The sequence below is a fragment of the Pleurodeles waltl genome, chromosome 7 (assembly GCF_031143425.1).
Source record: "Pleurodeles waltl isolate 20211129_DDA chromosome 7, aPleWal1.hap1.20221129, whole genome shotgun sequence".
NCBI classification, from domain to species: domain Eukaryota; kingdom Metazoa; phylum Chordata; class Amphibia; order Caudata; family Salamandridae; genus Pleurodeles; species Pleurodeles waltl.
In genome coordinates, this window is record NC_090446.1 from 577,388,878 (window position 1) to 577,414,975 (window position 26,098).

Here is a 26,098-nt window from a genome sequence, read left to right on the forward strand (position 1 = left end):
ATATACCCACTTAGTGGCTGATGTGTACAAGGTGAAACCAGAAAACCCGGAAAATCGCCTTTTCTCCTTTTAAAATGTGTGTGATCTTAGACAAATATTTTATTTCACCAAAACTCTTTTCTTCATTATCCCTTATGAAAGCACTTTCAAATAGGTGAGGTCCGAATGCCAGTCGTACAAAAACATATTGTGTTTGATTTAATAGACAATAACGACTCTCTTTGCTAAAACTATCACACCCACCGCCCCCTCCCTCCGCCCATAGCTCGTGTAGGTGGCCCAGCAAAACCAACTTGTCTCTTCCAGGCATTTTTAACGTGAACCGGAAATAAGTTAAATATTGTCCCTAGCTCATTCCGAACGTAAAGCGCCACGCCTCCACAGCGACCTTTGAGACAGACACTGATTTCATAACAATGTACGTTTTACTACGGTCTTTCGAAAAAAAATGCGACAAAGCACAGTTTTTTATAATGAAACAAAATAAATATATTAAAAACTATACACTGTAAACTGAAAAAGAGCCACTGAGTGAGCAAATATATGAGCAGGTATCCCACGACACAAGGAATTATTCACCCTTCTGTGGCCTACATTTGGTGGCTAGCAGTTCCGATTTTGGAAGGGCCGGGTAATCTGTTTGGTGAACTGTTACCATTTGGTCGTGTTTAGGTTTTATCCTTTGCATCTCACTCCATACAGCCACTTGCTTTTTAGTCAATTCCTTCAAAAACCCAACAGTTCCTTCCAAATGTCTCTCAAACTGGATGAAGTTCTGTGACTGCAGCGTTCTGTTCTGCCTGCTTGAGACACATCTGGATATCGGTCTCCAGCAAAGCCAAAATGTCACAGCGTTGGTCCAGATCCTGTCTCCTCGGAAGTCTAATGTTGGTCTTGCGTATATTGGGCTAGATGGGTGTGTGGCCATGTTTAAGACTGTCTGTGGTTCAGATTATACATAGGCCTTGATTCCCAAGTCTGGTATGTAACTCTTTTGTAGGCCTGGGGCAGATGGAGTACTAGGCTTGCATGTGAGGAAAATCTTTTGCCCTTCCATGGCATGAAATGGCTGGAAGTTGCATCTGGTTTGAGGTAGTCACTGCAGGCTCCGATGGCCAATCCTGCAAATAAGTCGGATCTGCAAAAGTTTGGTCCTCCTGGGAGTCCTGGCACTGTGGGTCCTGCTCTCTTGCCAACACATCCAAACAAGCATGGGTTTTGTGAAGCGTGGATAACATCCACCGGCCCAGGCAAAAGTGCTGCAAGGCGTCAATAGCCAACAGAGGGTGCCAGGAGGAAAGAGTTACTGCAGAGAAGCTGGAACACTTCCAAAGCCAAGAGAGCTCAAGATGCCTTTCTGACATGCAAGGGTTTGGAGACATTAGTGGAAAAGAGATGAGAACAGGGGTACTCCACCGTGACATGTCCAGGGCCTCCGCAGGCATCCACAAAGGGGGTGCTGATCAGCTCTCATGGCACCGACCTCACTCGGCCTGTGCAACAACATAGGAGAGAAAGCCAAGAAAGAGGGGCAGAAAGATCAAAGTGCCCACCCATAGACTGATGCTGAGGATGGAGAACCGACGGGATTTACGTCTCATGGTCCTGGCTGCCTCCAGATCACCGGCCCCCTCTGCCTGTAACACAAAAAAACAATTATAGATTTGAGATCACACAATTATCTCATCAGCAAATAACAAACAACACTTTCCATCCACATCAGGGATTCACACACAGAGCAGGAAATGGATGAGCAGGTGCAAAGCAGTCTGCTGAAAACCAGTGCCAGAATGGAAACCAAAATCAGCCACGGCAAACTTGTTGATTCCTTTATTTGTATTCCGAATAATTGAAGAAATATTGGGTTGCTGTGCTTCCGTTGAGCTTTGTGGATCAGAAAACTCCCTATTGTATCTCCCCTAAATGAAACTCTCTTGCAAGCAGGCTGTGTGGCATGTTCTGACGTTTATGTACAGCAGCAGGAAAAATCAGTGGCGGCTTGTGGGAGGAAAAAGGGGCGGGGCGGCGCAGCACGTGGCAGTGGAGGGGGAGAAATAGAATAAAATAATGTAAAAAAAAGTGCCTTAATTCCGCGCCGCGCTGCTCTGTCCTCGCACCTACAGGACCAAGCTTCCAGCCTGCCTGGCGGCCAATCCTGACGCTGCTCAGAGTAGCATTAGGATTGGCTACAAGCGCCAAGCCAGGAGGCTCCCAGGCAGACTGGGAGCCTGTGCCTGCTCTCATCAGCCCAGCAACACAGTGCCGGGCTGGAGAGAGCCTACTGTGCATGTGTGTTTTGCCAGCCCGAGACGGCCGGCCAAACATACCTGCACAATTAGGGGGAGTGCACAGCACTCCCCCTCAATGCTTGTCAAAGTCCGTGGCCCCACCCCTTTTAAAACAAAACGCTAATAAAGGAAGTTTATTATGGTTTTGTATTAAAAGGCTTGCAGCTGTTGCTACTGTCGGGGGCGATGCTCCTGCACCCAAACACAACAATTCTATGGAAAGCAAGTTACAAATGTATGGTACATATACTCAATGGGAAGCAGCCTGAAGTGAAGGGGAATTAATTCACGAAGACACATACTCTTTCTTCTTAGTTTATTAGCATCAGATAGGCAGTGAAGACACGTCTCCGAAAAGGGGCACAGAGAGCAGCAACTGCCGCATCGAGGACACAGAACAGCGTGACATCATATCAATGATGTCACACCGTTCTATGCCTCTGCGAGGACGTAATACAAAGCAGTCACCACATCTATCCTCCCCCTTTTTAAAAAAAAAAATTAATTCAAATGACATAAATGAAACAACGCAAGAGATAAATTACACAACAAAAATAAATAAATTATGACATAACAAAACCTCGAAACTTCTTTGGTGTTTGACAAGTTCTGGTGCTTTTCCTACATTTGTGTTCTCCATTAATGCCTGGTGTAAATTCACTGCCAGTGATAGAGACATCAGAATAATCTTGTGCAACAGGATCCAAAGCTATGCGAGAATTGTTCCACCAGCTTCCATCAGCCAGCCTGACTGCATTCTTTCGCACATCACGTATTTGCTGCGCATCCTTAAACTTAGAAAATCCTTTTTTAACTAGCACCGGATTTTTTACTCTCACCCAATCACCAACCTTTAGTTTACTTCCCTTGATGCCTTCACCGGTTCCCCTTTTTAACCTACTGACATTGGAATTACACTCAGCAACCTGCCACAATTCCTTAAGATCACCACCTGCATGGAATAACTTTACCATCCAAAAAGGGCACAACTCCGTAGATGCCACCCTCCCTCTCATGAGTTCAAAAGGAGTTTTCCCCGTGGCAGAGTGAGGTGTGGTGCGATAAGACCAAACCAAATCCTTAATAGCTTGAACAATGGACAGATGATTTCTATACGAAGCTTGAATACAGTCTACCAACACTCGATTGAATCGTTCAACCATGCCGTTACTTTGTGGATGGTAAAGAGGTGTCCTGATATGTTTCACACCACACTTTTTCAGAAACTGAAGCATCTCAGCTGAGACAAACTGAACACCATTGTCCGTTAGAATCTGTTCAGGAAAGCCCTCACGACTAAATATCTTTTTAAGACATTCTATTACTAGACGAGTAGTGGGAAATCTAACAGGTTCAACCTCCACCCACCTGGATAAATGATCGATAATAACCACAAAGTATCTCATGTCTGGGGGCAAAATATAATAGGGACCTAAAAAGTCAAGACCGAGTTTTTGCCAGGCCCTTGCAGGAGAAGGAACGAAAGTCTCAGACGATCCTTCCGTGATCAACACCTTGTCACTGGTACAACATCTTGTGCAACTCTTTACATAGTCTTCAATTTCAGTATCCATTTTGGGCCACCAAAATTCAGATCTTAATTTTCTTTTGGTGATTGTAGACCCCAAATGACCCACATGGGAAGCCGCAATCAGCCTTCTCCTTACACTTTCTGGTGGAACCAACCTTTTGCCTCTGACCAATTTATCCCCTTCAATAGACAGCTCATCATATACTTTCCAATATGATTGTAGTTCGGGTGGTAGACACCTCTCCTTGGGCCAACCTGATTTGACCAAACGCATCACTTCACAAAGAGTCCTGTCATCCTGTACTGCTTTCACCCACTCACTTTCATCTAACGGAACCGTGCTTTCAGACACACAGGCAATGAAACATTCTTCAATTTCCGTTTCCCATTCTTGTTCATCATTATCATCAATGGGAAGCCTAGATAAACAATCCGCCCTCCTGTTTTTCCCACCAGGTATGTATTCTACTGTAAACGTGAATTCTAACAGCTTGGCAGATAACCTTGCGATCCTTGCTGTAGAACGTTTCACCCTTTTACCAGAAAGAATTTCTACTAGAGGTCTGTGATCTGTCTTCAATACAAATTGTCTACCCCATAAATACTGTTTGAATTTTTCAACACTCCAGACACAGGCTAATAACTCTTTTTCGATCACTGAGTACTTACGTTCCACCTGCCTTGACGTCCTAGAAGCAAAACCCACAGTACTTTCCTTCCCATCATTAGAAACTTGAGATATGACAGCACCAAGCCCATACTCACAAGCGTCCACTGTAATTATGGTGTTCTTATTTTCTGAAAACGGTTGAAGTGCAGGAACACTAACAATTTCTTGTTTGATTTGCTCAAACATGTCATTACATTCATTGGACCAAAAGAACACATGTTTCTTTAATACATTTCTAAAACACTCAGTGTTTTTTGCAAAGTTCTTCAGAAATTTGGCATAAAATTCGCAAAGCCCCAGAAATGATAGTAGCTGATCCTTGGTTTTGGGAGGAGGAGCTTCTATTATACTTTTAACTAGACTTGGTTTGGGCTTTATGCCACACCTTGAGAAGACATGGCCAAGATATTCAATTTCATCGACCTTGAAGACACACTTGTCTTTTCTCAGGGTTACACCTCTGTCTTCTAATGTGTGAAACACTTGTTCTAAAACTTTATCATGCTCAGCTTCATCATCAGCAAACACAAGAATATCGTCTTGGAAAACTGCTACATTAGAATTGTCTGCAAACATATCAGACATAAGACGCTGAAAAGCTGCAGCCGCTGAGGCTAAGCCGAAAGGTAGCCGACAAAACTGATAAGTACCATCAGGTGTAATAAATGCAGTAAGATGTCTTGACTCTACATCTAAATCTACTTGATGATAAGCTGACCTTAGATCTAGTTTGGTGAACCACTGAGAGGAGCCAATTTTCGTAATCAAATCATCAATTCTCGGGGGAGGAAAACTATCCACCCAAATTGCCTCATTCAAACTTCTCAGGTCCACACACATCCTTAAGTCACCTGATTTTTTCTTAGACAGGACTATGGAGGATAACCACAAAGTCGCCTCAACCTTTTCTATCACACCCTGTTCACACATTTCCTTTAACAACTTGGATAAATCAGATCTCACACTTAAAGGTACATTCCTCAACTTATGCTTGACTGGAACCGCATTATGTTTGAGTTTTATCGTGTGAGAATAGTTAGTAATCTTGCCGAGTCGTTCCTGAAATAATTTGGTGAATTTATGTTGCCATAACTCTACTGCATTAGAAACTACATTGACTGGACTTAAACCCTCCTCATCTAGAACCACAGGTTTATCTCGGCCTGGTATGATTGCTAGATTGAATTCAGCCTGATGAAGCAACCCCAGAACATTGATCCCTTTTTTTGCTACATAGATCTTACCACGCAGTGTTCTGTCAAAAATGGTTATCGAGGCCCAGAAATAACCTATCAAAACAATTTTGCTACCCTCAAATGCAACAGTGGAAACATCTGGAGGGTAAAGAGTTTTAGAAGACCACTTTTCCATGTACTTTTCCTGAGCCACTATGGTTATGCGAGCCCCAGTGTCTGCCAATAACTTAACATTCTTCCCCTCAATTATTACATCAATGTCAGGATCAACAACAACTCTGTTACCATTAGTAGAATCTTTAACTACAAACACATATTCATTCATTTGTTCTTCCACTACATTCTCTGTATCATCACTAATCACACAACGAATATTATTCTTTTTTGCGCTTCTGCACACTCTTGCAAAATGTCCCAATTTGTTGCAAATTCTGCACTGTTGTTGTACAGCTGGGCAATTCTTGAATGAAGATACGTGCGTGGAAGAACCACATCTGTAGCATGTGAGTTTCTGATTGATTCTACTTCTTAAAAATGAGTTGTCCTGTTTTCTTTCCAAACGCTTAATGTTGCTTTCATTTTGCGTACTAACAACTGCACTAGAGATAGTTGCACTAGCCATGGAAGCCTCCAATAGCTTGGCATCCTCCATGGAACATTCAATGCTTTTAGCAATGTCAATAGCCTTATCCAACGAGGGATCTTTGCAAGTCAGTAACTTTTCCTGAATTCTTTTTGAAGAACACCTGGCAACCAGCTGATCACGGATGAGTTGCGATGTAAAGTTCTCAAACTCACATTTGGCTGCAAGAACTTTCAATGCAGTAATAAAAGTGTCAATGCTTTCACTGGAACCTTGCGACCTTGTGAAAAATGTATAACGATGGACAACAATGTTCTTAGTTTTAATGAAATACTTGTCCAATTGAGAAACAGCCATTTCAAACTCATCTAGCTCCTCATCTTCTGCGAGTTCATATACTGGAAGATGATCAAAAATGTTCTGTCCTTCGATTCCTAAATGATAATATAATAAACTTTTTTTTCTCTCTGGTCTGAACTTATGACCATCAATGGCACCCAAATATGCTTTAAACGACCGTAGCCAAAGCTTCCATTCGAGAGGTGGATCTCCTGGATCTTGCAGGAAAGGCGCCGGAGGAATGACATTCTGCATGTTTGCTTAAGAATCACAGAGAAAATATAAGTGCAAGGGAGCAGTAAATGAATGTACAGTAAAAAATAACTTGTACACAGCTGTGCCAAGTGCTGTACTTGTAGAATACTATACTATAGCTTCCGTCGTCAGTTTTAAATGTTTCCGATACTGCTGAAACGCTGGGCAGTCACCTCAGAATACGATAAGAAAAAGAATAAAATGAGAAAATAACTCATTAAAACAAATTTGCTCAAACGCGAGGAAGCACAGCAGTGTCAATGTCTTCTCGCGCTGTGTCAGCACCATGGCAACAGCCTAAACGAAACGCTTTCACAAGAAAAGAAACGCTTGCTCAGCTCAGCTTGTTCAGATAGTGCGTGCCAAGCACACAGTGCTGATAATCTCTGTGCCCCCAAGTGAATAAACACTTCACAAAACTCATACAGGAAAAAAAAAAAATTAAGATTCACCAAGTCACAGGAGCGTCCGTGTAGAACAGCCGGCCTGAAGGAGAACGAATAGCGTTGAAAGCCAAATTAGCACGTCGTGGATTTCCCCCTCGTCGCCATTGAAGTGAAGGGGAATGAATTCACGAAGACACGTACTCTTTCTTCTTAGTTTATTAGCATCAGATAGGCAGCGAAGACACGTCTCCGAAAAGGGGCACAGAGAGCAGCAACTGCCGCATCGAGGACACAGAATAGCATGACATCATATCAATGATGTCACACCGTTCTATGCCTCCGCGAGGACGTAATACAAAGCAGTCACCACACAGCCTTTATCACAAAGACTAAACAACAAGAAGCCTTTACAATGAAAGGCTTTTACAACAAAACTTTTACAAAGATTATGCCTTTAAAACAAGTGCCTTTTACACCGAGAATTGTAAGAAATGTAAGTATATTGAAGGTTAGTAAATTGCTTTTTTTATTTATGTGTGCGTGTGTGTGTGTGTGTGTATATATATATATATACATATATTTGTAATTTTTAAAATATATATGTATACATATATAGGATTGTTTTAGGGTTCAGGGCTTATTGGTTAAAAGGTGTGTGTGTGTGTGTGTTTTTATGTATATATAAATGAATATGTATATATACACACACACACACACATATATATATATATATATATATATATATATATATTCACTTAAAAAAACAAAGGTTACATGGAAGTTATAGTTAGGCTTGCATTTTAAATGTAAGAAACCACAGAAATTCACCTTGTTATAGTTATAGTTATCTCAAGTAACTATGAATCATGTCCTAAGGTAACTAAAGCTCGCACCCCCACCAAGCAGTTTTTTCGTCAAACATTTTACCACAAATATTACATTGATATTATCAATTATGTTATCAAAGATGTCATGAGTACCTTAATTTGTAGGGTAATCAGCAGTGCATGGCTAGTTATAATTACCTTAGGGCACGAATTATAGTTATTTGAGATAACTCTAACTATAACAGGTGAATTTCTATGGTTTCATACATTTAAAATATGACCCTAACTATAACTTTTATTGATGTGAATATCTATATTGTTATTAATTCTATTTCCTAACTATAATGTCCTTGTAACCTTTGTTTTTTTCAGTGAATTTCTATGATTTTTCTAACATACAGTAATCTGTGTTACTATATGTTAATACAAACCACCGCTGCACGCCGCCAAACCCTATGGCCAATCCCGCTAACCTCCCACCCCACGCTGTGCGCAGCAGGAGTTGGCTGCGGCCTGTCTTTCTGGGTGTGAGAATAGGTTTGAGAGGGTGTATCTGGCAATGTCAATGGTTGTGAGAGTGTCTGGGTGTGAGAGTGGGTGCATCAGTGTCTTAGTGGGTGAGTCAGTGTCGGTGTGGGTCTGTGGGTGGATGCATGAGTGCTTCAGTAGGTCTGTGAGTGGGTTTGTGAGAGTGTCAGTGGGTCTGAGAATAGGTGTTTGAGTGTCTTTTTGAATGAGATTGGGTGCTCCATTGTCTTAGTGGGTGCGTCAGTGTCTGGGTTTGTGAGTGGGTGCTTGAGGGTTTCTGTGGTCTGTGATTGGGTGTGTGAGAGTCTGAGTGAGTCTATGAGTGGGTGCGTGAGTGTTTGAGTGGGTGTGTGAGGGTCTGAGTGGGGCTGTGAGTGGTTGAGTGAATGTCTGAGTGGGTCTGTGAGTGAGTGCATAACGGTCTGAGTGGGTGTGTGAGTGGGAGAAAAATTGAAAAAGAGAAATTGAGAGAGAGAGAAAGTGAGAGGGAGAGAGAGTGGGAGTTTTTAGGCTTTGGTGAATGATATACTCAGAATGATATATTTCTGGACAAATAGAAAAGAAAAATGTAACTGTCAATTAAAAAGAGTGAGATCACCTTTCAGTATGAACTTTAAACTTGTAAAGTTTAAAATACATTAAAATAGGGAAATAACTACTGACACACCTGAACTAGAACCCTCAACTTTCAGTGTGAGGGTCTGTGACCTTAACCGTTATGCCACGACTGACTGTAGTAATTCCCTGGAAAGATCACTGCAATGACTCACTCTCTTTCTTTCATCCTATTATGGGATGGAAGACAGCGAGAGAGAGATAGAGTGACAGGACCGCAAGGGAAGCCTCAAGGACTCCATAGTCGTAGCTGGCTCCCCACTTCCTGTGGGAGCCTGCATTGCTCCCACAAGCAGGAAGCTGCTTTTAATAGGGAGCAATGTCTTTCATCTGACAGGTGAAAACTCTGTTTGACAGCTCCCTTGTGCAGAAAACGCACTTTGGTTGCTTTAGCTTGGTGTCAGCTCTCACCAAGCAAAAAGCTATGTTCCAGGGGTGGGCATCGCGGGATATAGCAGGAGGTGGCTTTGGGGGTTGGTGGTCTCCAGGGCTATCAGTGGCTCCTCAATGAGCATAGCACCTGAGAGATGGTGGTCTCTGCGGCTGCGGGGGTCTGAAACAGCCCCCTGTCACTGTTTTAGGTTCACCCTGGGGAGGTGGCGGTCCCTGGGGTGCGGAGGGCCGGGCATCCACTTCCTCATTGAACTTATTTGTAGCTCTGGGGAGGTGGCAGTCCCCAGGACTGTGGGGGACTGCGTGCCCCCCCATCATATTTTTTTTAAGCCCCGGGAAGGTGGTGGTCCCTGCGGCAGCAAGGGGGGCTGTGTGCCCTCCATCATATTTGTTTTAAGCCCCGAGTAGGTGTGGTGCCTGTGGTAGCGGGGAGGTGGGCACGTGCCCCCCTTCATATTTGTTTTAAGCCCCAAGGAGGTGGCGGTCCATAATGCAGCAGGGGGCTGCGTGGCCCCCAATCATGTTTGTTTAACACCCTGCTGAGGGGTGGGCCCCAGGGCAGCAGGGGGCCACCCCAGCATTAAAATAACAATGCTCCCAGGACCAGGCCCACCTGGGGGCTTATTAACAAACAAGTGCGGTGCCCACACTTGTTTTTATTGTTTAATTTTCAACTGATCCACAGCAATGTATGCCGCAAATTAAAAAAACAAAACATGCTTTTCTGCCCTGGGGCATCTCTCTGGGACCCCACCAACAGAGCTGAGGAGTCAGGGTGTCCCTACCCTGGCCCCTTTTCTTATTTTTTACTTTTTTTACTGGATCTCGGCTAGAGCCAAGTCCCAACATGGCTGCCAAAACTTCCTTGTTGAAGTGTTGGCAGCAAATCAGATCTCAATGAATGGAGAAAGTGTTTTGAGACCTCTTCTTTTTCTTGGCCCCCACATGATGGATCATCCCCAAAACTTTCCAGACAGATGCTGAAGTGAGCGTTGTATTATTTTGGAAAATGTGGTGAAGATTCATCAAACGGTGCCAAAGTTGTTAGCAAAACAAAAAACACTTTTTCTGTAGAAACTAGGTCCTAACTATAACTACCTAGTGGCGATGTAATGCATGTGTGTGTGTGTGTGTGTGTATATATATATATATATATATATATATATATATATATATATATATATATATATATATATATATATATATATATATATATATATATATATATATATATCAAAACAAATCCCTTTCAGGGTTAGAGTGCTGCATAAATTATGCAAACAAAGAATAGAGAACTGTGGGTAGTTCCCAAGTTTAGGTGGAGAGCAGCTCTAGTAAGGAGCACCCTGCAACACCAGCGACACTCTAGATTTGCTCACCTCAAATGTCTGTTTATCTGCTAACCAGAACCTCAGTGGTTATGCTCTCTCTGCTTTCCAAATTTGTCACTAACAGGCTAGTGACTAAATTTACCAATTTACATTGGCATACTGGTACACCCATATAATTTCCTAGTATATGGTACTGAGGTACCCAGGGTATTGGGGTTCCAGGAGATCCCTATGGGCTGCAGCATTTCTTTTGCCATCCATAGGGAGCTCTGACAATTCTTACAAAGGCCTGCCAGTGCAGCCTGCGTGAAATAACATTCACCTTATTTCACAGCCATTTACCACTGCACTTAAGTAACTTATAAGTCACCTATATGTCTAACCTTCACCTGGTGAAGGTTGGGTGCAAAGTTACCTAGTGTGTGGGCACCCTGGCACTAGCCAAGGTGCCCCCACATCGTTCAGGGCAAATTCCCCGGACTTTGTGAGTGCGGGGACACCATTACACGCTCGCACTATACATAGGTCACTACCTATGTATAGCGTCACAATGGTAACTCCGAACATGGCCATGTAACATGTCTAAGATAATGGAATTGTCCCCCCAATACCATTCTGGTATTGGGGGGACAATTCCATGATCCCCTGGGTCTCTAGCACAGAACCCGGGTACTGCCAAACTGCCTTTCCGGGGTCTCCACTGCAGCTGCTGCTGCTGCCGCCAACTCCTCAGACAGGTTTCTGCCCTCCTGGGGTCCAGGCAGCCCTGGCCCAGGAAGGCAGAACAAAGGACTTCCTCTGAGAGAGGGTGTAACACCCTCTCCCTTTGGAAATAGGTGTGAGGGCTGGGGAGGAGTAGCCTTCCCAGCCTCTGGAAATGCTTTGATGGGCACAGATGGTGCCCATCTCTACATAAGCCAGTCTACACCGGTTCAGGGATCCCCCAGCCCTGATCTGGCGTGAAACTGGACAAAGGAAAGGGGAGTGACCACTCCTCTGACCTGCACCTGGAGGTGCCCAGAGCCCCTCTAGTGTGTCCCAGACCTCTGCCATCTTTGAAACAGAGGTGTTGGGGGCACACTGGACTTCTCTGAGTGGCCAGTGCCATCAGGTGATGTCAGAGGCTCCTTCTAATAGGCTCTTACCTCTCTTGGTAGCCAATCCTCCTTCCTTGGTAGCCAAACCTCCTTTTCTGGCTATTTAGGGTCTCTGCTTTGGGGAATTCTTTAGATAACAAATGCAAGAGCTCATCAGAGTTCCTCTGCATCTCCCTCTTCACCTTCTACCAAAGGATCGACCGCTGACTGCTCAGGACGCCTGCAAAACCGCAACAAAGTAGCAAGACGACTACTAGCAACCTTGTATCGTCTCATCCTGCCGGCTTTCTCGATTGTTTCCAGGTGGTGCATGCTCTGGGGGTAGCCTGCCTCCTCTCTGCACCAGGAGCTCTGAAGAAATCTCCTGTGGGGCGACGGAATCTTCCCCCTGCTAACGCAGGCACCAAAAGACTGCTTCACTGGTCCTCTGGGTCCCCTCTCATCCTGACGAGCTTGGTCCCTGGAACTCAGCAACTCTGTCCAAGTGACTCCCACAGTCCAGTGACTCTTCAGTCCAAGTTTGGTGGAGGTAAGTTTGGTGCCTCCCCACGCTAGACTGCATTGCTGGGTACCGCATGATTTGCAGCTGCTCCGGCTCCTGTGCACTCTTCCAGGATTTCCTTCATGCACAGCCAAGCCTGGGTCCACGACACTCCTTCCTGCAGTGCACAACCTTCTGATTTGTCCTCCGGCGTCGTGGGACTCCCTTTTGTGACTTCACGTGGACTCTGGTTCACTCTTCTTCCAAGTGCCTGTTCAGTTACTTATGCGGGTGCTGCCTGCTTTTGTGAGGGCTCGCTGGGTTGCTGGGCGCCCCACTCTGTCTCCTCCTCCAAGTGGCGACATCCTGGTCCCTCCTGGGCCACAGCAGCACCCAAAAACCTCTACAGTGACCCTTGCAGCTAGCAAGGCTTGTTTGTGGTCTTTCTGCGTGGGAACACGTCTGAAAGCTTACTCGCAACGTGGGACATCCGTCTTCCAAAGGGAAAGTCCCTGGCTCTCTTCTTTCTTGCAGAAATCCAAGGTTCTTCCATCCGGTGGCAGCTTCCTTGCACCCTCAGCTGGCATTTCCTGGGCTCCTGCCCACTCTCGACACTGTCGCGACTATTGGACTTGGTCCCCTTGTCTTACAGGTACTCAGGTCCGGAAATCCACTGTTGTTGCATTGCTGGTAATTGTTCTTCTACTTCTGTGCTCTCTGGGGGTAGTAGGTGCACTTTACACCTACTTTTCAGGGTCTTGGGATGGGCTATTTTTCTATCCCTCACTGTTTTCTTACAGTCCCAGCGACCCTCTACAAGCTCACATAGGTTTGTGGTCCCTTCGTGGTTCGCATTCCACTTTTGGAGTATATGGTTTGTGTTGCCCCTATACCTATGTGTTCCTATTGCAATCTACTGTAATTCTACACTGCTTGCATTACTGTTCTTGCTATTACTTACCTAATTTTGGTTTGTGTACATATATCTTGTGTATATAACTTATCCTCATACTGAGGGTACTCACTGTTATATTTTTGGCATATTGTCATAAAAATAAAGTACCTTTATTTTTTAGTAATTCTGTGTATTGTGTTTTCTTATGATATTGTGCATATGACACCAGTGGTATAGTAGGAGCTTTACATGCCTCCTAGTTCAGCCTAAGCTGCTTTACCATAGCTACCTTCTATCAGTCTAAGCTGCTAGAAACACCTCTTCTACACTAATAAGGGATAACTGGACCTGGCACAAGGTGTAAGTACCTCTGGTACCCACTACAAGCCAGGCCAGCCTCCTACACTAGGCAGATGATCCTGGTGTATGTAATGTATTTCTAAGGGCATAATAGAAGGCAAGGCAGATATGAGATTGGTAGGAGCCCCCAAGTAGGCGCACGGAGCTCAGGAAAGATGGAGATGGTCTCAGGGAGACATCAAAGGGGAAAAAAGAGCATCTCTTGCTTTCAGCATACTTCTAAGCTTCCAATTCGGAAAGTCATAATTTAATTTAAATATAATGCAATCTACTGGGGTAATTGACTTTCTGCTCCTATATTTTGCCTTTTGCTGGACTTTAAACCATAAAGGGCTTATCTGAAGCATTGCCTGTATTAATGGGTTCTGGGGCGACCTGTTCTCATGAGTCAGTGTTGAATGGATTCACACATGTGCAGTTTCACAGAGGGTTAGGAGTAAAACGATTTTCGCCAGGTCAAGCATGAGTCCGTCTTCTGGAGGTTCGGGCGTACCAGTTGTCTTTCATATCACGGGGCAACCTTTCTCCCAGGGTCACAGATGAGCCTGTCCTTTCGAGCACTAAGGCTGTGTCTGTCTCAGGGGTTCAAGGGTGGCTTTGACCTCACAGGGCTTAGGGTGAATCTGTCTCTGGGGCTCAAGGGCAAACTTGATCTGAGAGTATCTAGTGTGAATATTGCCACATGGGATGGTTTGAAAATGTTTCTTTTGGTAATAGTGCAAACTGCATGTTTTTGAAGGGGTAAACCCACTCATTCTCACAAAGGCAGGGGATTACCTGTTTCCATAGCATCAGTACCCACATATACAAGGTCAGCAGTGAAACTGGTCTCCAGGGCTCAGGTGAGAACCCGTGCTCACAAGGTCAAGAGTGTCTGTCTTCATGGGGTCAGAGGTGAACCTCTTCTTTTAGGCTCAGACTTGAGGCCTCAAAATACTGACACCTACGGAGTGGGCAGCTTACCTTCATGGCATAGATGAGAGCTACAATTCCTATGCAGGAGAACCCACAGATTACGCTGGTTATGGCAAGGTTGCGGGGACCATGCTTGGTGCAGTGCTGAGGCTCCTGGGATCTGGTGGTATCTGGGGAACCAGAGGAAATCAGGATATTTTCCTCATCAGTTCGGAGTGGTGTTGCATGCCCATTTCCTGGTAGGGTGATGCTGGAGTCCATCACTGCGGCGGGAGCGTGGTGCGTCTTGCAACCGAAGTGGCACAAACCTGGGGCGGAACTGAAGAAATTAAAGAGGGTCAGATACCAAACCAGCTTAAAGAGGAACAACAAGGTGAGGAGGAACTATAAAGGAGAACACCAGGAACCACAGATGAAAAGAACTATGGACTGGAGTAGTAGGGGTGATGCTTCTTTTGGTAGATGTAGGTAGAGCCCAGCCCTCACCAGTGGCCACAATTACTCCTTAAGTCTTTACTGACCATACTCAGGCTACTGAAAAAATAAAAGTGATGGGTGAAATGCTTGGATTAATCTTAGCCATTGATAATTAATTAGGGCCGCATACCAGTCCATCTATCTTTTGCCTCAGCGTCTTTTCAGAATCAGAACAGATATATGGAAATCAGACTTGATCCTGTTCCAGCCGGAATAGTACAGCCAGAACTAGCAGGCCAGATTGCCTCTAAATGGGAACACAAGCAACCTCCCAGACTGGATTCGTCCTAGCTGCACCTCACCAGAGAGAAACAGTTTGAGTCTAATGGCAGAGCGAGCCAAGGACCAATGTCTGGGCATACTCGTCACACTTATGGCATCTCAACAAGGAAAAAAAAATGTGATGGGTGTAATAACTGGCCTCTGTCTACAGCAGTGCTTCCTAAACATTTTACAACCATGGACCCATTTTTAGAAAGGTAAAATCTAGGTGGGTTGAATAAGTTTATCTTTCTAAAAATTGTGTGGGAGCAAATTATAATTTACATTTATACATTTTCTATTCAAATAGCCACTAAATTTGATTTGCACAGACATATGGTTTTACTGATAAAAGTATATTGCACACAAATAATAATTTGTGGAAATCTGGTTTAAGTGAATAGTTATCATTTGTGCATCAACAAGTTTACATTTCTTGATTTGTTTTGATCGTATTAAGATATATGTTTCATCACACTTACAAATGACAAAAAAAGTGTTTCACGTTTGCTTTCGTAACTGCTGAATGTGTACAGTTCCTTCACAGATATTTATATTTTGTTGTGTTATAAAAATGCAGCCTTTCCGGTCACTCTCACTGTACTCCAGCAAGATTGTCACATAATTCACTTTACTCTCCTTTCTCTTACTCTAAAGTGAGAGGAGTTTGCAAACACCAATCCTATTTTCAAAAACATAAGCAGCAATTTTACAGAAGCTGTTGCTTGACATTTGACTTTAGTCTTTGACGTGCAGCAAATGTGACCAAATAATACATAATTTAAAGGCATCTTTATTTATTGCTTGGATTTTGTGATCCCCCAAAAATCAGCTTGCGACCCACAGTTAGGAAAACACTGGTTTAGAGTGACACTGAGAGCAAAAAACATAAGGACTGAAAAGATGCCCAATTAATTGCCAGTGGTTGAACTTAATTCAAACATTTCACCACTCACTTGTCAGACTCCAGGTTACAGGTTTTGCACTCGGAGAACAGTCAGACCAAACCTCACCTTCATCTGAGTATTTCTGTAGTCCGAGGCATCTCCCTTACATTTACAACCTGGCTATTTAATGTGCTCTATGACTTTTTGGACGTCACCAGGAGGTATCTAGGAGTCTTCAAGACAGTAGAATACCTGCTTGTGCATATCTCTTGATGCATGATGCTCACTGTGACTATCAGGATACAACTTAGTTTTGCCACTTGGCATGCAGTGTTGTACATGTTCATAACAAACAAGTTACTTACCTTCAGTAACGCATTATCTGGTAGAGACTCTATCTAGTTGCAGATTCCTTCCCTTTGAATTCCCTGGCGTCAGCTTCGAATACGGAATTTTTTGTTGAACATGCGTCATCGGGTCGAGTCATTCGGATCCACATACGTCGTTCGGCTCAGCGTGGCGTCATCAGCGTCGTTGGAGCTTTCTGTGATGTCACGGTTGCCTATAAAGGCACCACCCCGGCGTGAATATGTCAGTTCTTTTTACCCATGAACTTCCACACCAGAATTGCAGCGTCATGGATAGAGCTAACAGTTCATCTGTGCAAAACTAGGGCCCTGAAAGGGATGAACCCCAACCCTACTAGACATATCTGCAGAGCGTGGAGGCATGGGTGGCTGTAAGGAATCTGCAGCTAGTTAGCGTCTCTACCAGATAATACATTACCAAAGGTAAGTAACATGTTCATCTGATAGAGACTTCTAGCTGCAGATTCCTTATCTCTGAATAGATCCCCAAGCCATAACCTCCTGGCGGTAGGCTGCGGATACCTCTACTTACATTAGAAAGTCCTGTAGGACTGAGCGGGCAAGGTGTCCACCTCTCCTTACCTGATTGTCCAGGCAGTAATTTTTTGCAAATGTGTGCAAAGATGCCCACGTTGCTGCGTGACAAATATCCAGGACTGGAACGCCCAGAGCTATCGCAGTGTTAGCAGCTTTACCCCTGGTAGAATGAGCCCTCAGGAGGCTGCTTCCTGGCCAATGTGTAGCAGATCTTGATGCAGAGAATGACCCAGCACGAAATGGTTTGCTTCTCCACACCCGACCCTTCTTTGCTCCCACTTACCCCACAAAGAGTTGGTCATCTACCCGGAACTCTTCTGTGCGGTCAATGTAGAACGACATCGCTCTTTTTGGGTCCAGCTGGTGGAGTCGCTCCTCTTCCTTAGGGGGTTGCGATGGAGCAAAGAAGGTGGACAGGATGATTTTCTGACCCAGAAGAAATGGGGTCACCACCTTCAGGAGGAAAGAGGCACTAGTTCTGAGAACCACCTTGTCTGGATAATAGTGAGATACGGTGGCTTTGATGACAGAGATTCCATCTCACTCACCCTCCTGGCAGATGTTATTGCCACTAAGAAGGCTATCTTGATAGTGAGCAGCCGGAGGGGACAGTTGTGTGAAGGTGTAAAGGGAGCACACATAAGAAATGTGAGGACCAGATTTAAGTCCCATTGGGGCATAACAAAGGGCGTAGGGGGAAGCAAATGTACAAGCCCTTTGAGGAATCTATGTACAATGGGAGACTTGAAAAGTGAAGGCTGATCAGGCAGCTGAAGGAAGAAGATAGCCCTTGAGAGTACCCAAGGCAGAACCCTGCTGGGCAAGGCATAGTATAAAGAGAAGGATTTCAGAAAGAAGCAGAAAGAGGATCAATAGTCCTTTCTGTACAATAATATACAAAGCGTTTCCAACGGCAGGCTTATACCATTTTAGTGGAGGGACGCCTGGCTGCCAAAAAAACATTACAGACTTCAGGAGGAAGGTCAAAAGCCATCAACTGCCACCGCTCAATCTCCACGCATGAAGGCACAGAGTTGACATGTTTGGGTAGAGAACCCTCCCCTGCTGCTGCGACAGAAGATCCTCCCGAAGGGACAGCCTGATCGGAGGATCACTGCTCATTTTCAGAAGCTCGGGATACCAGACTCTCCGTGCCCAATCCAGAGCCACTAAGATTTCTTGGGCCCGGTCGTTCTTGATCTTCTTGAGAATTCTGGGCAGAAGTGGTATGGGTGGAAAGGCGTACAGGAGGCCTGAACTTCACTCGCGATGAAAAGTGTCACCAATCGATTGCCGCCTTGGAAACTCCAAAGCGCACTACTGCTGACATTGCGCATTCTCAGTGGAAGCGAACAGATCTAACCAAGGCTTTCCCCACTGCTGAAAGAGTCCTTGTGCCACCTCCGAGTGGAGATACCATTTGTGATCCACTAGGCAACGACAGCTGAGTTTGTCCGCCCTGGCATTCAGAGAACCTGCCAGGTGTTGAACCACCATGGTTATGCCCTACTGTTCCAGCCATGTCCAGAGATGCAGAGCCTCTTGACAATGGGTCCACAACCCCACACCACCTTGCTTGTTGCAGTACCACATCGCAGTGGTGTGAAGGGGAGCACAGTAAACTGAAAGTGCTCGTGGCCCACATTGAACCACAAGTAGCGCTGTGGGGGTGCAAGATGGGGACGTGAAAATACACATCCTGCAAGTCTAATGCTACCATCCAGTCTCCTAGGTCTAGGCAGACAAGACCTGAGCAAGAGTGAGAATCTTGAATTTCTCCTTTTTGAAGCAGAGAATGACATCCTGCAAATCCAGAATGGGGCGAAGACCCTAGTTCTTTTTGGGAATAAGAAAGTAACGGGAATAACAGCCACTGCCTACTTTGGACATCGGGACCCTTTCTATAGCTCTCTTGGCCAAGACAGTCACAACTTCCTCGTGGAGCAAAATTAAGTGCTCCTCCATCAGCCATTCTTTTAAAGGAGGCATAGAGGGAAGGAAAGACTGGAAGGAGAGGAAATAGCCCTACAGTATGATCTGCAAGACCCATTTGTCCGATGTTATGGACCTCCAGTGAGGGAGATGAAATTGAATCCTCCCTCCAACTGGACGCATGTGGTCTTGCAGAACCACACTAGGAGAACGTGGGTGCTGTGGAGGAGGGGGGCTGGGTGGTGGCGGACCTCTGGCTAGATCCGCTGTGTCTAAAGGTACCACAACCTCGTACTGGCACTGGATGCTGAGATGATGGAGAATGAGGCTGATTTGAGGGTAGCGGGGTACCCCACCCCTTCCAAAGCCTCGAAAGGGGCAAAAGGCAGACTGCTGATGACCTGGCACCGAGAGGCTCAAGGATCTGGCCGTAGCCCGAGAGTCCTTGAACTGCTCAAGCACCGAGTCTGCCTTTTCTCCAAAAAGGCGTGAGCCACCAAAGGACATGTCCATAAGGTTTGTCTGGACATTCCCCGAAAAGCCAGAAGTACGAAGCCAGGCGTGGTGTCAAATGGCCATTGTCGATGAAATCGCCCTGCCCAGTGAGTCGGTCGTGTCCAAATCAGAACGAATCATAAACTTGGCTGCGTCTCTCCCATCTTTGATGGCTTGAGTGAGAGTGTCCCGTACGCCCTCCAGGACCTGGGGCAGCACCTGTGCCTCCGTATCCCATAAAGTATGGGAAAAATGGCCCAATAAGCATGAGGTGTTTACGGACCTCAATGCCAGGCTGGAGGAAGAAAACATCTTCTTACCAACTGATCCAGGGTCTTGGATTCTCTGTCCAGGGGAGCGGAAGGGAAGGCATCCTGGGAAGTGGAGGCTTGGACCACCAAGCTCTCCGGGGTAGGGTTTTGGGTGAGGAAACAAGGGTCAGTAGGAGCGAGTCGATGACGGTGGCTGATTGTCCTATTTACAGGAGCTCCTGTGCTGGGCTTGGACCAGGTCCCCAGCAGAACATCAGTAAGGGCTTTGTTAAAGGGTAACATTGGTTCCGATGTGAAAACCCCCATCTGAAGCACCTCTGTCAGGATGTTAGTCCTGACCAGCACAATAGGCAGCTCTAGGTCCAATACCTCTGCTGCTCTACGCACCACCATGGCATATGAAGCTCCTTCCTCCATAGCCACAGAAGGAGGTGAGAGCATGCCAGTATGTGGAGAAGTGTCCAGTCCACTGGCTTCCCCTAGATCCTGACACCAGTCCTGCTCCAATCCTTATTCTATAGGGTCCTCAGACCCCTCCCATTTCTCACCTGTACCTGGCTGTTCAAAATAAGCCTCAGGCACAGATCTAGGCCCTGTTGGTGCAGTCAAAGTCAGAATCGGCGTCATACTATGTCTCCGGATCATCCGGAATGAGGATGGGGCTCGAAACCACAGAGTGGGGACGGCAGTGGGGGAGCGTCAACATCGGGACTGACGCCGGAGAAGGTTGACTGTGTGCATCCGATGTTGCTCCAGATCCAATATCGGATCCCGGGGTCCCCAACTGCGTCAGGGCTGAAGCCACGGATGTGGAATTCAATGGGGCCCCTGCTGACCCCGGAAGGGCACAAAGGCGCACCAGTGCCTTGTCCATCTTGTGTTTGTATCTCCCCTGGAGCACAGCCTCTTTACTTGAGTCCTTCCACTGCTTAATTTTAGTATACTACTTTTTTTTCTTTTAGGTTAAGTGCTCCATGAGACTGCATGTTTTTTTCTAGCTCTCTTCTTCTTGAGATTTCTCCTACTTCCCCCTCCCCCTCCCTGGTCCGTTTTCCTAGCTTCCTCCTGTGGTTCCCCTGCAAAATCGCTCCTTCCCCGTGTTCTCCAAATGTTGCTTTCTCAGCCGTGTGCTTCAACCTCAAGCAAACCGCCTTGGGTCCCCCGTGCTCCTTGTTCTTCCTCCAACCTTCGCAGATGCTGTGTGTTTCTTTGTCCCTTGTCGACTTGTGCCAGTGCATGAAAGTTCACTTTCCGTGGGGGGTGGGTTCCTGTGTCACACTTGCTCATCAGCAATGTTACTTGTATCCAGCACAAGAGGAAGTCACTTGGTTTGGAAAAAAGCTGTAAGCGGGAGATTGCTGAAGTTAAAATAAACGTACTATGACTATTCCTGACACATGTTCTTTAAAAGTATAATAATTATTTCACCGGTAGTTTGAAAAACTGAAGGGAACTGTTTCACACACATTAAATTTCTCAGTGAGCAAGCTTAAAGCCCGCTTTTTTAGTGCATTTTAGAAGGTTTTCATGAACCAAATACACCTATTCAGACGTACAAAATAATTGCTGTATATGTTGCACACGCTACAAGTGAACATGATTCAAGGCGCCCACTAACAGCTACTACTGATATGTTCACGCAACTCAATGACTGTTCATGTTTTTAAAGGTTGATGGATGAAATACTGAGCTAGCTGCCGTTCTTCATCCTTGAGGCCTCTGTGTTTACGTTTATTTCCAACAACTGATTTGTGGCGACCCAACTTCCCCCTCCTCAAATTAAAACATTACGCAGTTCAAAACCTGACACCAACATTAGTGCCTGCATATGTGCAACTCCCTATAAGTAAGCTGCTTCCATTCAGTAACAGAATAACCCACGCAGATCGGGGGGCAATTACAAATGACAAATCCACTCAACAGGGAAAGACGCAGGAGACAGAATTACTGCGGCAGCCAGGGTGAAGTGGGGTAAGAACTATGTCCCAAGTAGACAGGGGTCCAGCTGCTTCTGCAGTAAGGCCTCCCTCCTCTGCCATCACACTGAATGTTCTTATTCCTTAAGGTGCCACTGTCCTCCCAGAGCTGAGGTAGAGGCCTCCTTTGCTAGGCCACACCGGTCAAGTAGTTACCTAATGTTGTTGGCATTTGGGTAGGGCGCAATCTGCCACTGGGAAGGCCCCACACCTGGTTCGTTGTTCTTTGATGATGTTACGACGGTTGCCAGGTTTCCATGGTAAGGTGTTTTCCGATTCACCTTGTGAATGGGTGTGTTTCTCTATTAGGTGAATGTCTAAGTTTCACTGAGCTGTGGATGGATGTTCTTGGAGTTTTGGTGGGTGAGACGTGGGGGTTGTACCAAATTGTTCATAGGTCAGGCCACTGCCCTCAGATGCATATGTCTGCCCAAGGCGATTGGTGGCAGTGGGTTCTTTCAGATGTCACAATAAATAGCCAGTTAAGGGTTTATTTGTTAGTGTTTTCTTGGAAGTTCTGTCCTAATGGGTTCAGTTGTAGAATGATGTCCGGTGTGGCCCCGGGGAGAGTGCTTTTGTGGACAGCCTGAGAAGAGGTGGAATGAAATAGTATTTTTGACTCGTGCTGCAAATTATGAATATGAATACCTCACAGATCTTATAAGGAATAGTGATACTTGAGATTAATAATCTTATCACCATTGTGACATATTTTCTATGTGCAGTATATAAAAGATATTACATAGTTTAATTATTCTCAGTTCATCGTCCCCGGAGGGATGAAAGGCTGAGCAGATGTCCTTCACTGGGTCTGTGCCAGCTAGCCCCTATTTCTAGCCTGTAATCACCAGGCCTGTAGTGGGTTAGCATTTTAACTTGAAGAATGCATCTCTGTGGTAAAAACCCAAAGCACATGCAAGGTTTCCCCCTAGTGACTTATTGTATTCTAGATGGTTGTGTTGACTAGGTTCGTCATTTAGTCTATCGTTCTATCATACAGTGCTTCTTCAGAGCATTTTCTATATTCTGGGACCACAGCCTTTTTTCATATTAGTTTTGTGTGGGCTGCCTATGTACAGGGTTGCAGGGCTGTGACTTAGTATTTTATTGTTTATTCTGAGGCCTTTACTATTTGGTCTTTCACTACCTGGTGGTCAAAGGCACCTCTTTACTTGATAAGGCCCCAGAAAGTTACAGCACTTCTGAGCCGTATTATGGACCGCCCCTGGGGCACTTTGGTATTACAGAAGGGGATGCAGACACTTGTGCGGCCCCTTCTGTAATGCTGATAGAGCTGGCGCACATATAGCTTCAGACAGTCGTGGCTCGCCGTGTGGTAAAGGGGCGGGGCGGCGCTTGGCAGGCACGGAGGGGACACATAAAATGAATGGGACAACATTTAATTTAAAAAAAAAAAAAACTTATTGCAAGCCGCAGAGTCCACTTACAGACACAGGCTCCCAGCTTGCCCTGCAGCCAATCCTAACGTTGCTCTCATGCCGCTGGCATGAAAGCAGCATTAGGATTGGCTGGAGCGCCCTGGCTTGGCGCACCTAGGCAGACTGGGAGTTGGACCACATGAACATAGTTTGCTTGAACAGACTGGGAGCCTCTGTCTGTTGTCTCCAACGCAGCAACACAGTGCCGGGTTGGAGAGAGGTCAGTGCGCATGTGTGTTTGGCCGGTCCAAGTCGGCCAGCCAAACACACATGCACACTGTGGGGAGTGCTGTGCACTCCCCCTTCGTCCCTATCACACCCCATGGCTCGCCCCTTTAACAATAAAATGATAATGAACAGTTTAATATCGTTTTATTTTTAAAATTGTTCAGCTGCTGCTGCTGCTGGCGGGGTTGGGGGGGTGACACTCCTCACTGGCTCCAGTGCTATTTTTAGACAGTGTTCCCTCATTTGCCTGCAAACATGGCCCCATAAAAAAGATGGAATCACTTTGCCTCTGCGCCCGCGCCGTATTACAGACACAGGTGCAGGGGCAAACAAGCCCTTAGGAGGTGCACTGAAAGTGGGCACCTCTCTGGAGGGATGAAAGGGGGTCCAATGGACCCCTCAGGTATTCCCCTGCAGGCGGGTACACCTACGTGCAAGGGATCTCTTCAAAGTGCAGGTGGGTTGCCGCCTGTACATAGAAACATGGAGCGACCGTTAAAGCAGCTGCTCTGTACTTTACTGAATGTGCTGCCCCCAGGGCAGTGCGAGTTTGCGAATGCCCTGTGGGCAGCACATTCATCGTAATTGGGCACACTGTTCCTGTTTGCAGCTGGTCCACCTGTTTAAAGGTGCGCCGTGGTGCAAACAGTGAACGTTCTCCTATTTGTAATATGACCCCTGCACTTTAAGCAACTGTGGATTCTCCCAAGGCCTGCTATGCACATCGGACTTGGGCACACACAGTAGTCATTTGCAGAACTAGAGGTACAGGGTTTTTTGAGAGGTTTATCCCATTCTGAACCCTTTTGAGGTTTCAATTACAGGCAGTGTTTAGCTGTACAACATTGCTCATGATTGGCATCCTACTTTCTTGTTTAGGTTTTGCTTACTAGGCAGAGTAAATTGTCTGGTTTCAAAAGACCTATTGTGACCTTACTAAAAACTTACATTGGGCTAAGGTCTCGCCTATTGCTCTTCATTGCTTGGCCTAATGTATTCCATGGCTTTCCTTCCTGCTGTTCTATTTGCCTCTCCCCTGGAGCTTAACCTCTATTTCACCCTCTTGATTGGATGGCTTGTATCTTTTTACTGCTCACATTGAAGTAAATATTTTTTTTCTTTTTCTTTCAGCACTCAATGAGAGTGTTTGTCGTTTCTAGCTCCTTCTCTCAAGTGCTGCTTCCCTCTTCCAGACACCAGCTGCCACTGCATGCACTCTGTGTTGCTTTCTCCCTCCTGTGCTGCTTTGTCTTTTGTGCATCACTTCCTGCCCCCCACACTCTGGGTAGTTCTCTCCCTCGTATGTTACTTTGTTTCTCTTACCCCACCTGGCTTTATCTTTTGTTATTTCCCCCCTCATGTTCCCCCTCACCTGCTCCTCCATTGCTCCCACACCCCTTGAAGGCATTTCATTTTTTTTGTGTGCTTGTTTTTTGGAGGGCTCAGCAGCTGCCATTTGCTGCTGTGCATACATCAAAACCTCTTCATGCACTTAGCATTTCTTTTTTTCTTTCATTTACTGATCTAAGAGACCTCCTCAATATTAGATCAGCCAATAAAAAAAAGAAAATGATACCAGCTTCATTCTGTTTGCGTGCATGTGTGGTGACACGTGCGCCGTCCTACAGAATGATACGACCAGCAACAGCGGCTATGTCATCAAGACTGTTTTATTTATTTATTTCTTATTATTGTGCTGATAATGTGCAGTTTCGATAAACAGCACTGGCAAATCCAACAGGTCGAAAAGGAGAGACTTACTGGCTTTGCCAGTGCCTGTTTTTTTCCCCTGCCAGGGACATTGGCATATTTGAAGGAGCCAATGTTACCTCATCCCTCCGCTCAGTTAGCCTGGTTCAGAGGTTTAACAAAGATTAACCAAAAACCAAAATGCCCATGTCACTTGTAGATTGTGGACTGCTTCAAATAAAAGCCTGATTTCTAATAGCTGGTCATGGCCATAGGAACCGGGACGTGGGGGTGGCTCTGGCATATGTCCCACCACCACAGATTTTGTAGAGAAGGGGATACACAGGTCACTGTGCTGCAGCAAGATTTCACTGGGTTCCTTGTCACTGCACAATAAACAAAACATAACCAGTCTCTTTCTGGCATAGCAACGCCTTCAGTGGTTAGTGCAAGACAACGCTATTGTTTTACACTGTCTAAAATTACTCAACATTCATCTGATGTGTCAAACAAGGATTTGCATAAGACTCTGATCTGCATTTCTGTACACAGCCCCGCTAGACTGAACAAAGGTGCTTGCTTTTCTTTTCAAAGAACTGGAGAACATGCTTGGAAAGCAATTTGATGTTTGCAGATTATGTATAGCAAGCAAAGTCTAAAAAAAGAACTACAATTGAAAGATCCAATGAACTTTCAGATTTCTGTGTTTGAACACATATTCTATGCCTATGATGTGCCTCTAGAATAAGCAAATATTGTTGGAGACATTTTGAAACGTTGCCATCTTTGGATGGCTGTGTTTAACAAAACTTTATCCAGAGGAAAGCATTAAAAAAAAAGAAGATTC

At 45.4% G+C, this 26,098-nt stretch overlaps 1 protein-coding gene across 1 annotated transcript in view; it reads right to left on the reverse strand.

Annotated features, from left to right (window-relative positions):
- Positions 1–406: 406 nt before the first annotated feature.
- TMEM265 (transmembrane protein 265) overlaps positions 407–26,098 on the reverse strand; it is a 36,779-nt gene continuing 11,087 nt past the window's right edge. Inside the window, exons 2-3 of the mRNA XM_069244390.1 lie at positions 14,739–15,009; positions 407–1,637 (exon numbers count right to left, since the gene is read on the reverse strand). Coding sequence (XP_069100491.1) covers positions 1,485–1,637; positions 14,739–14,951 — 366 coding nt within the window. The 5' untranslated portion in view covers positions 14,952–15,009 and the 3' untranslated portion in view covers positions 407–1,484. The remainder of the gene's footprint in view (positions 1,638–14,738; positions 15,010–26,098) is intronic.